Source organism: Brassica rapa, chromosome A03 (assembly GCF_000309985.2).
Source record: "Brassica rapa cultivar Chiifu-401-42 chromosome A03, CAAS_Brap_v3.01, whole genome shotgun sequence".
In the NCBI taxonomy this organism is placed as follows: domain Eukaryota; kingdom Viridiplantae; phylum Streptophyta; class Magnoliopsida; order Brassicales; family Brassicaceae; genus Brassica; species Brassica rapa.
The window spans coordinates 12,915,733-12,928,058 of NC_024797.2; the positions used below are offsets into that span (position 1 = coordinate 12,915,733).

The 12,326-nt window shown below is 34.6% G+C and overlaps 3 protein-coding genes across 3 annotated transcripts; 2 read left to right on the forward strand and 1 right to left on the reverse strand.

Moving 5' to 3' along the window:
- Nucleotides 1–33: 33 nt before the first annotated feature.
- LOC103858431 (receptor for activated C kinase 1C) lies at nt 34–4,426 on the reverse strand. The gene has a single exon (XM_009135792.3). It carries the CDS (start codon nt 1,435–1,437, stop codon nt 247–249), a length of 1,191 nt encoding a protein of 396 aa, XP_009134040.2. The 5' UTR covers nt 1,438–4,426; the 3' UTR covers nt 34–246.
- A 3,010-nt stretch (nt 4,427–7,436) lies between these two features.
- LOC103858432 lies at nt 7,437–8,818 on the forward strand. The gene is made up of 3 exons (XM_009135793.3): nt 7,437–7,938; nt 8,303–8,424; nt 8,529–8,818. The coding sequence occupies exons 1-3, from the start codon at nt 7,677–7,679 to the stop codon at nt 8,616–8,618; spliced, it is 474 nt and encodes a 157-aa protein (XP_009134041.1). The 5' UTR covers nt 7,437–7,676; the 3' UTR covers nt 8,619–8,818.
- Nucleotides 8,819–9,497: 679 nt separating this feature from the next.
- LOC103858433 (ribosomal RNA small subunit methyltransferase G) lies at nt 9,498–11,754 on the forward strand. Its single transcript, XM_009135794.3, has 7 exons — nt 9,498–9,983; nt 10,120–10,303; nt 10,378–10,487; nt 10,635–10,713; nt 10,801–10,868; nt 10,950–11,016; nt 11,489–11,754. The coding sequence occupies exons 1-7, from the start codon at nt 9,741–9,743 to the stop codon at nt 11,599–11,601; spliced, it is 864 nt and encodes a 287-aa protein (XP_009134042.1). The 5' UTR covers nt 9,498–9,740; the 3' UTR covers nt 11,602–11,754.
- Nucleotides 11,755–12,326: the final 572 nt, after the last annotated feature.

The following is a 12,326-nucleotide window of genomic DNA, read 5'->3' on the forward strand; positions in this document are numbered from 1 at the left end:
ATAATTTACTACAAACTAGAATGAAATTGGAAATGCTCTAAAAAATCATATATTACTATTAAAGATAAGCCCAACCCAATGTTAAGTAGCCCAATAGTATGTCATAGCCCATATGTTTAAGTTCTTTCTAGTGCATATATATATGAATGCTGTCTTTCTATCTTGGTAACTAAGGCTGAAGTTTGTGCAGCCAAAACCTTATCTTTATGAATATCATTTCAGAATCATTTTGATCTTGGTGACAACTTAAAGTTCTTTCCTTTTTTGCACAGACATGCGTTGGAGTGATTTCTCAATATAGATTTCAACCAGTGAGCTTAAACTGAAGAGATTGTCTAGATCGAACCGCTGGGGCTTCTCCTGCTGTTGGATTTGCTCTGTTTGCTCCTTCAGAGGCAGAGCTCCAATATTATAGTCATCACCTTTCCCTGTGTCGATTGTTGCTGAAGGTAGAGCTTGAGACAGAGACTCAGTTTTGCGCTGTTCCTTAATACCCCAGACCCTGACAGCTCCATCAGTGTAAGCAATGAACAACGTGCTCCCATCTACACTCCATTTCACCGTTCGGACACCACCATCACACTTCTCGGCCTCAGCCTTGAGGTCAACCTGCAGCTCCTCAACAATAATCCTCCTCACAAAATCCCAAATCTTTATACCGTTCTCCGTCGCAGCACACAGCCAGTTTCTGTTCGGGCAGAAGCAAAGCGAGTGGATAATTGAATTATCCTCAAGCGAGCAAACTTTATTTCCGTCAGCTAAAGTCCACAACAAGATAGCACCGTCTACGCCACCACTGGCACATAGTTGACCATTAGGACTGACAGCCAGAGTGGCGCGGCAAGCTGAGTGTCCAACGAGAGAGTAATTCAGCTTACAGTTAAAGAAGTTGTCGACATCCCACACTTTCACGGTGCCATCCCAAGAAGCGGAAACAATGCTTAACCCATAATCCCTGTTAGGGATAAACCTAACACAGCTAATACAGTCCTTGTGACCACCGTCTTGCTCAGAGATCGTGCAGTTACAGACACCATCGACGGTCCAAAGCTTGATCGTACAGTCACGAGACGCGGATAAGATAGTACGTTGGTCATCAGACATATCAACAGAGAGTACTTCATCCGTGTGTCCAACGAATCTAACGGAGGCACCAGTGTCTAATTTCCAAATACGGAGCTCACCGTCACAGCTTCCGGAGAGAGCATGGCCACCGTTCCATGAGAGAATCACATCCTCAACGAAGTGAGCATGGCCTGTGAGCCTACGCTGAGCAACACCGTAAGACTTGCCGCCCTTGTTGATATCCCAGAGGATGATGGATTTATCGCGTGACGCCGTGACGATGATGTCACATTTATCGCTCGATACGCCGATGGCGGTGACCATGTCCGTGTGGCCCCGCAAAATGCCCTTCGGTACGAGTATCTCGGCCATGGTTAGAGTTTTGGGAGAGAGACTCTAGGGTTTCTTCTTCGTAGTCTAAAAGTGGCGTCTGGGAGCGAGAATGGTGGTATTAAAGACAAGCCCAACCCAATGTTAAGTAGCCCAATAGTATGTCATAGCCCATATGTTTAGGGTTCTTTCTAGTGCATATATATATGAATGCTGTCTTTCTATTTTGGTAACTAAGGCTGAAGTTTGTGCTAGGGCTGGGCATTGTTACTCGTTACTCGCCTTAAACTTGCTACTTGATTCGTACCCGCCTTGAAAATTCAAGTACTCGGTGTTGTCAAGGCAAGTAATAAGTCGAAAATTTTCATTACTTGCAAGACCAAATCAAATATCAAGTATCATTATTATTTCTAGTACTTGACTCGTTACGCCCCGTTACTTGCTCCACCCATTACTTGCTATTTGTTACATGATCTATTAGTTACTTGTTTATATTTATCTTTTCTTTTACTTGCATTTAGGATTAGACACAAATACTCATTACTCTTTATACTTGTTACTTGTTTTGTATCCATCTTGATTTTTAAATACTCGTTGTCTTCTAGTCAAGCATTACGCAAAAAAGACAAATAAAAAATATATACGCATATTTCGATATATAAACATTGTATAATTTTCACGATAACAAAAATTTCTTTTCTAAACAAGTAACATGTAATAACAAGTCATATAACTAAATTTTTAAGTAGAAAAAACAAAAAAAAAAATTATTTCTATTTTTAATAGAGTATTATTTAGTAAGTAGTTCTTAAATATTCCAAAAAACTCGTAAATAGTTCACAAGTATTCGTAAATAGTTCACAAGTACTCGTAAATAGTAAGTAATAGAGCAATGCAAGTAACTTGCAAGTAATTTATTTTTGATCAAGTGCTTGAAATAGCAAATACCCGTTTTTAACAAGTCAAGTACAAGTCAAAAACTTCATTACTCGTACAAGGCAAATCAAGCCGCAAGTACACGCAAAATGACAAGTACCCGCCTTGTGCCCAGCCCTAGTTTGTGCAGCTAAAACCTTATCTTTATGAATATCATTTCAGAATCATTTTGATCTTGGTGACAACTTAAAGTTCTTTCCTTTTTTGCCTTCTTGTTCAATAAAGCTTCAATAAGCTATCTCCATTTCTGTTTAAATAAAGCTCTTTGAGCATTTTCTACATTTGCTCTCAATTACCTCGTTAGAAATCCTCAGATTGTTAGTATGCCTCCCATCAAGATTCCAGATTGGGAAGGTAAATATTTTTTCATATATGCTGACAAGAATTCGGTCCCGATGCCTTCGTGAGACTGGTCTGTCAGTGGTATGCTGATCACGGTAGATGATCCAATTAGGTTTCTATTTGGTTGCTTTGTTTTATCATTTTTAATCATCTATGATTTTCTATTTGTACTTCATCCAATGCAAAAGCAACTTCCCACTGATAGGCTGCAGCTAGTTATTAAGGAGCTCAAAGGTATCCGAACTCAGAATTGGGAATCAGTCACTCTGGTTTGTATCACATCTGTTCCCGAAATCATCAGTGGTGAGCATAACTTGTCTTTTATGATGTTTCTGTTTTTCAGGTTTCTTAAGTTCTCGATTTGTCTCTTGGTTTATCTTTTGTTTTACTTTAATTGTGTTTGCATTTTGCACTTACATAATTGGTCCAAAAGTGAAAATACATTAGGAATTAAGAGATCTATTTAATTCCTAGTGATTAAAGGAAAGAAATAAGTTCTACTAGGATTAGGAGTTATCCTTAAGCATTATATAAGCTCGAAGTCGTGAGTGACTTTAATACTCTTTGTAATGTTTTCTCTTTTCCTTTTATCATTGAGATAAAAGCTGTTTGTGCCTAAGTTGGTGGTGAGGTTAAACATATAGTGGATTGCCGGAACCTCTGGCCTAGACATAGGTGTAGCTGATTTTGAGGTTCTGAACTGGTTAAATTTCTCGGTGTCATCTTCTTCTCTTTGCTTACAATACTTGTTACTTGCATGTCGAGAGAGAGAGACATACTAATAATCGTGTGTTGAAGTTGATTGAGGTTTCAACAACCTCTATAATAGATGCTGGCTCACATTTACTCATACACCGTGACACCCGTGACTCAAATCTTACTACTAACAAAAGGACCTAAGAAAACAAAACATAAAGAAATTGACGCATGAACATGATTTGGACTTAATAAGCGTAGGATTCAAGATACACATCCATTTTGAAGAATCTTGATCCATGAAAAAGCCAAATCCAAACTTAAAACCGAAATAAAGAAATAACGAAAAAACGAACATAAGAAGGAATTACTTGCATGATATTTGAAAGGATCTACAAATCTTTGAGATTCAATGTTCAAATCCGTTAATGATATCGACCATAAATTCTTTGTAATCCGTAAACGTGCTATTACACCCTACGTTGCACGGAAGCTTCATCGGACGTCCGCTTCCCGCTTCGGAATCGGAATCGGAATCGGAACCTTGTGGAAGCTTACGGAATCTCACTTTCAAAACGCTTCTAAAATATTCTCTTTAAAAACACATTAGAAGCTTACGATTCCGTTTTGGAATCACGCTTCCATTTAGAAAAAAAACACAATGTCTTATATCAATAAAAATATAAAATTATAGTTTTTAATTTATATATAATCCAAATTTTAATAATATTGAATAGAGAGAATAAAAATATGCAAATATTAAAGCTAATACTATAAATTATCTTTACGCATTGAGGTTTTATTAAAGATAAATCATATATTCAAATATATTATGTCAATTAATTATAAAGAATTAAAAAAATATAATATTATTTATTTAATTTAATTTATGTGTTTTTTACAGTTTAAATATGAAGTCATTTGAAAATTATTATAAATGAATAAATGCTGTATTTTAAATTTAAATCATATAATTTTTAGTTTCAGATTTTAAAAAATAATCTTACATATGTATATATATATATATATATTCACATATATATATATATATGTGGATACGTTTCCAACACGTATCCGCTTCCTAATTTTTTAAAAAATCTCGTTTCTGCGCTTCCATACGCTTCCGCTTCCACGTATCCGCTTCCGTTTCCATGTAACATAGATTACACCTACGATGAGTGAACCAAACCATCCTCTCCAACTAACAGCAGGCTCATTGATAATAAGCCCACTTTAGTTATTCGTGATTTTTAGGCTCAATTTAAATGCCCATTTGCAAAGTTAAATATAGGGCTCGTTCATAAAACTCTAGGGTTCCGGAGGTCTAATTCGTTTCTTTATAATATAATGACGGTTCTATCGATTTCCATCAAATCATCTCATTAGATTTTAATCTTGAGTTGGTAGCCGGGTGAGGTATTCTTTCTTTTCTCTCGCCAAAACCCTAACGTAGTCCTTGCGTTGTTTATTCATCTTTATTTTCTTCCTTTCGATCTCTTCCTCTTCAATATTGATGTCAGGTTATTTGCTTTTAACAATTAATATGATAAGATTTCGAACCGATTACAAAGGCTACAAATAAACATCATAAGAATATAGTCTCAGGATTTTTGCCTTCTACAGTGACAAGATTCTTCGTTTTCAGAATTATTACCGCAGTGGGAGTAGATATTTTTTAGGGTAGAATACAACCAACGAATATGATTTTAATAGTTTGTTTCCTTCGGGTTGCAGAAAATGTTGGGAGCTACGCAGATACCACCTCCATATGTCAGGTGTATTATCGAGAAAACGGCTAAGTTTGTTTGCAAACACGGGTTAGAGATTGAGAACAGGATTATAGCCTCCAACGTCAAGAATGCTAGATTCAAGTTTTTAAGCAGCTCAGATCCTTATCATGCCTTTTACAAACACAAACTTTATGCATATCAAGCTCAGAATCAACAGGGAGTTGAAGCTAATGACGATGCTGCTACAGGTGCACAACCCGGCCCTTTGGCTCAACTTATGACTCCGCCTGAAGAGGATTATACAGTCATACTTCCTGATGGGATCACAGACGAGGATCTTGATACTGTTAACCTCACAGTACGTGTGGTAGCGCGGAAGGGGAAATCGTTCTTAGTGGAATTAACGAGAGGGGAGATAAATAACTATCCTCAGTCTTATTCTAAGAATCTAATCCACAGTATGTTTGATTGTTTCGATGCTCTGGTTGATACATCCTCGGCTATAATAGTTAAGATAGGATGTTTTATTTTATTTTCCTTTTTCTTATTGTGTTTATCAGTTACTTTAGGAGTTATCCTTCTTTTCAAAATGTAGTTCGTTTAGCAATCTTAATACATAGAAGTGTTAGGACTTGGAAGAGTGTGTTTGTTGCTCCAATAAAACGAACGTAAGCACTTCTATCTATTTCATTTAAACTTTGACAACAAATAAAACCAAAATGATAAGGTTCTGGTGTTCTTTTTTTTTCTCTTTCTTTTTAGATTCTGGTGTTGGTTAGACAAAGATCTCAAATCCCCGTTTATCTTTTCAATTTTCCACCGTCATTGCAAATCTATGAGCCACTAGATCTTTAAATTCCACGACATCCAACTCTCGATAATATTGGATTTACCACAGCTGCCATTTATAGAAATTTCGGCTATAGCCATATTTTCGTGTTATAACCACAAAAAAAACATTGCTATACGTTCGAACATAAATAAATCATGACCATTTGTGTTGTACGTACACGATTTTACCATAAACATTTTGTGGCTAATTTAGTCACTTTGAAAACAAATCTAATGTCTCATTTGGCCAGTCTGAACTTGAGCTTCGGTCTAAGTGGTTTACATAGTGAATTGTCACAGATGATCGGTTCACTTCTTGACATTAGTTGAAATGTATATAAAACTCAGATCAAACAGTGTTAGTCAGTCCATTTTGTAGTACTAAATGCGTTCCTCCAAAAGTTTATAAAAAAAAAAATAGTTACATGTCGATTAATCAAACCAATGTATTCGACACATTTTTCATTTCAGTCATACTTTTAATATGTTCATATGCATTTACTCTATAAACTAAATTTTGCAACACATTTTCTTCCCAATAATGTTTGTATATAAGCCTTTAGTCAAAAAAGAATGTTTGTACACGTCTTTTATTTGTAGTGTTCGTAATGCATAATAGTTTATCAATGTTATGACATGCTTGTCAATGTCATATTTAAGAAATAAGCTATTATGATTAGCCAACATTTTTATGTTTTTCTTTAAAAAATAAAACAATTAAAAATACTATCATCTTACAGTCACAACATATATATGCACGTTTTTCAACAACAATGCTGTTTATTAAAGATTGGCCAACTATCTAAACAACTTCTATATTTTTGTTTTCATTATAACAGCGCTGCAAAATCATAAAAATATTTATTAATAAAAATTTAAATCCAAAAGACCATAAACTTGAAACTAAATAAACTCCAAAGTTTGCCGGTTTTATTAAAAAACAAATTATTCGAACACTAAAAATAAAACTCAAATTGAAAAAACTTTCTAACTCGGGTTGAACAAACTATTTCGTGGTTCGACTAAACCTTCATAGTCTTCTTCAAGTTAATGTTTTGTTCACAATTTATTTGGCGAAGATGTGATGTTTGATAGATCAAAATTTTCTTCTTTGCGTTTGGAATTTTTTTATATATAAAATTATGATTAACTAATTAAATTATACAGTTTGTGAATGAAATTATTTTTTATCTTTAATATTACTTCAATTATAAGGCCTTATTTTTTATGTTTTTAATTTTTTAATTTTTGTATTTATTTGGCATATAAAGAAAATAGAAAGTCATATCTCTTCTATTAAAAATAAGATATTATTGCCATAAAATATATTTTTAAAAAATAGATGTATTAATATACACAAGCATAGTAATTGGTTGGATTATAAACAAATACAATATATAAATTGTCCATGTAGTAAAAATTCTGAAATCATAACTTAAAAATAAAACAATTCCCCAAAAAAAAAAAGGTGAAACAAAGGAAACAGTTATTTATTTTTGTTGGGCGTGATGGTCGTCGTAAACCGGAATACTCATTTGGCCTGCGGTGACAGTAATTATTTGGACTCCACCGCCAAGGACAGCACTCATTCTCTCTCGTGACAGATTCTAACTGTTATAAAGACTGTTCTTTTTCACAATCTTCTCGTGTCTTTGCTTTAGTTATCTCTTCACTTTCCATTTCTCAAACTCGATTTGCTCTAACTTTAAATTAAAAGCTTTTTTCCTTCTCTATAGTTTAAAGAAAATGGGAAACTGTCAAGCGGTGGACACTGCCAGAATCGTGATACAACACCCAAATGGTAAAGAAGAAATGCTAAGATGTCCAGTTTCTGCTAGCTATGTGATGAAGATGAATCCTGGCCATTGTGTTGCTCTTCTCATCTCCACCACCGCTCTCTCTGCCTCTCCCGGTCATGGAGGACCTCTTCGGCTCACCAGGATTAAACTCCTCCGTCCCACAGAGACGCTTGTTCTTGGCCACGTCTACAGACTCATCACCACCAAAGGTACACTCCAAACTATATCTTGTTGTATTCGATTTCATATTCAACTCTATCTCATAGTTGTAGTAGAACTTTGCTCAAGTCTTAACTCAAAAATAAAAAGACTAGGGGTTTTGTATATATATGTTACTCTCTTTTAGTCTCCTGTAACCTCTGAAACTATTTATTGGTCCTTTCCAGACTTTAGATCAAACTTTATTCCTCTCAAGTCTGTTGTAATTTTTAAGCAAAAAAAGAAGTCTGTTGTAATATAATTACTGAGTTAAGAGTCATGTGTGAATGCATTGGTAGCCTGTCCAACATATGTAGGATGCTTTTCTGGATGGGGTCTAATCTAGAATTTTGAAACTTGTTGGGTGAATTTCAGAGGTTATGAAAGGCTTAATGGCGAAGAAATGTTCCAAGTCGAAGAAAGAAGGTAAGATGTCGGAAGATAAGGTAGAGATGGTGAAAGCATTTAGCTCTAACAAGCTTGACAATGAAGATCAGGTAATATATGACTTTTTAAGATTGATATTTTTAATTATAGTTTGGTGGATGACTTCTTGGTGAGAATTGGCTTTGACTTAGATGAAAGCTGTCTATGGCTGCAGATGAAGAAGCAAGAGAAAGAAAGACCACTAAGAATCTCAAGATCATGGCAGCCTTCTCTTAAAAGCATAGCGGAAGGAGGTGCAAGCTGAAGAATGTCTAAAACTTTGGGGAACATGATTCAAAAGAAGTTTTGAAACATGAGGATCCAGTTTGGAAATAGGAATGCTAGTGACAAAAGCTGGTCCCTTGTAATGTGTGAAATTAAAGTGATAAATTTGGAAGCAATCATTCATTTATTTGACCGAAGACTCTAAGTTGCATGATAAAATAACAAATTTCGTCTGAGAAAGCGTTACAATCAAAGAACGAAAGCATCAAGCGTGCTTTGAGCTGATCATTTATCACTCCTTCTGTTTCGGAAATATATAAGTTATTTCCAAATTTTTTCGGTAGCTTTTATCATTTAATAGTAATAAAGTGTACATTTCAATTAAAAAATTATTAAATTTTATAATTTTAAAATGATATTTTTAATATATATATATTTATAGTCCAATTTTAATGTTTTATTAATATGTGTAACTCTTTAAAACATACGTATTTAAGACTGAAGAAAAATATTTATAATTCTAAAATGTTAACAAATTGAATAGATCTATAAGATGGTTTATGAGTTGAATATTTTTGATCATCGCATTTTTTCTTTTTTTTGGTCTTAACATTTTTTCTATTTTCGTTTCTATGTTGCTTGTGGGATAACTCCAGCATTACATGTTGACCATTAAATTCAGTTTCATGCTATAGACGTTACAAAAGAAAAGAGAAATCTAAACCGGTTGTAGAAAAATTTCTTGTTGTATTTGAAGAGACTTCTTTGTATTCAAAGATACACTCTGCATTTTTTAAATATTATGTTATATTACTCAAAAACACTTTGTACAACAAGTGTTACTAGTGCTTAAAATCCAAAATAATTGAATGCTATAATATAAAACATAGGATTAAAGCCTTATGAAAAAACCACTCGTAGGTTATGTACTTTTGATCACCTATTTTCACCATGAGTACCTTAGGTCCTAGCTCTATAAATTGTAACTCATGAATAATGGATTGATTTCCCATTTGTGTGCGTGTTTTGGGCTTATTTTCATGAAAAAAAGAAAAGAATGACCTTTTGAATGAATTTTCCAGTCAAATCTCCTAGTTGGGTTTCAAATTGATACATAAGTGATCCATCCCGCAAGTTTGTCGGAAAACACCAAAAAAATAAAATGCATTTCTATCCTTGGAAGAGTGTAATAACGAGCCGATGCGTCTCACATGTCCTTTCTCTGAGACATTTTACCAAACACTTTCAATGCGCAAAATCGCACACATTTCGTCGCACTAGATTTCACTCCGACACCCATACCGATGTCGCCGTAAGCACGACAACATCATGTTTCAAAAGCCTCAGTTCCACCCAGCAAAACCAAATCCATCTCTACGTCGATACCCTTCTCCAATGGAACCAGGTCTTTCGCTTTCACTCTCTCTCTCTCTAATACAAAACGAAGCTACCATTTTGCTGGAATTAACTAGTTGGGTTTTGTCTCTATTTCAATTGGGATTAAAGTTTTGTTTGTGGGCTTGAATTGGTGAAATGTGCAGAAAATGAATCTTACGGCAACTAAAGAAGCTGATGAAGTCATGGAGAGGCATATTGAAGATTCTCTTGCGATATTGCCTCCTATAAGGACATGTTACAACTTGCAGTCCAATGAACAAATCAGTTTAATTGATGTTGGAAGTGGTGCAGGCCTTCCTGGGTTGGTTCTAGCAATTGCTTGTCCAGGTGCTCTTTAAGCTCAAACATGGATTATGTTGTATTTCTAGATTAATTGAAAAAACCAACTTCTTTGTATTCAGAGTGGAGAGTTACTCTACTGGAGTCTCTAAATAAGCGTTGTGTTTTCTTGGAGCACGTCGTTACTGTCACAGGGCTAACAAATGTTAAAGTCATAAGGGGCAGAGCAGAGGTATAGTTTTATCTCTCTTTTATGTTTATGATGAGTTTCTGCAATAAGCATTATTGTCACGTTGTATTATTTGTATTACGCTTTTGTGACACAATAGCTAGTAAGGTGGATTATGAATTATATTGACCAACTTTTGTTGTAGAACAGAGTTGTGGCCACGATGTTATGTACAGAGAGAAGTTTGATGTGGCTATTGCAAGAGCTGTCGCGGAGATGAGAGTCTTAGGTACGTTTGTCACAACTTTTCAAGTAGAAACGTAGCTGTTTATTAATTGGTCAAAATGGTTTTGAGTTGTTTGTCATAAATTTTCAGCTGAATATTGTCTTCCTCTGGTTCGGATTGGTGGATTGTTTGTGGCTGCTAAGGGTCATGACCCTAAAGTAAGACTTCTCATTAAGTGTTTTCCTTTGTAGATTGATTTCCTTATAACCTAAATGCTTCATGGAATAATTTATAAACAGGAGGAAGTTGAAAATGCGGAAAATGCGATTCGCATGTTGGGTGGTTCCATATTACAAATTAGTCCAGGTGTGTTTTCTTTTGGCCTCTATATGCTCACAAGTCGCAAGTTTATACGAATACACCTAAACATCTCTCATTACAATATATCAAAGACTAAATACAGTTTTAAACTTTAGTGAAAATGCAAAAATGATACCTACACAAGAGAAAATCTTGTTATCTTGCCAACGCTGATACATCTTATTGGGAAGAAAGTTTTGTACCATATGGTAAAAAAAAAATCGAACTTGTACTCTTAATGTTAGCCTAATGATTTAGGTTTAAATAGAAATTTATGTCGGGATGATATGATTTGTGATGAATTAGTAGAAACAAAGTGTTTCTTGAGACAGGAACTTTGCATTTTGATAAGATTTTGGTATTACCAAGAGAACTTTCAACAGAATTTGGATATATTATATCTTTTAAAGATTAAAGAAATTTTGTTTTTGTATATCTGCTTGTTTAGAATGGTTTTTTTTTGTGTGACAATATGTAGTGGATTCACATAGCCCATATGGACAACGAACAACTGTTATCTGTCGTAAAGATCATTCCACCCCACAAAAGTATCCACGTGAAGCAGGTACTCCTTCTAAATTACCTTTGTAAAGATGTCTCATCACTTTTTTTTAACCTTGATTTGTAAAACAATCTGAAAAGCAATATTTATAAAACTTCCTTTGGAGTTTCAGTTATGTAGACATGGCCTCTGACTGAAAAAGCATATTCTTTTCTTGAAATAAAAGTACTGATTCTTTTACATTATTTCCATATAAAATGATGCTATTTGTTCGAGAGTTCAGTCCAAATTCCCTGTTACAACAACGGTGACCAAGCATTAGTAGAAAAACTAGTTTGTCATATGCTCATGGGACCATGATATAACATAACATTTCTTAACTACCGAATTTGTTAGCCTATAGAACTGTTATATATGTTTGTTTTGAATTTGAGGGGTTGGAACATGTTAGTGCTAAGTCCAAATCAAAAGCCAGCAAATTATTCACAATCTCTCATCTCTTTGTGACTGCTCTGCTTGTTAATGTGTATGCAACTGGAAGTAAAAAGGTATATTACCTATTATAATAAGAGAAACAATAATGTTGAAAATGTCATTTGGCAATATGACTTGGATACCTAACTTATCCGTGTCTAGTTTTATTTAATCACGTCAAAATGTGGAGAATATTAAAAGAACCCACAATGTTGAAACCAAATGAGAATAGGATACATATTGTATGACATCAGATCCCCACTATGTAGACATGTGCTTTTTTTGTTGCTTCTTTGTATTCGTTTCCCTGCTCGTAATTATATACTCTGTTGTCCAGTAA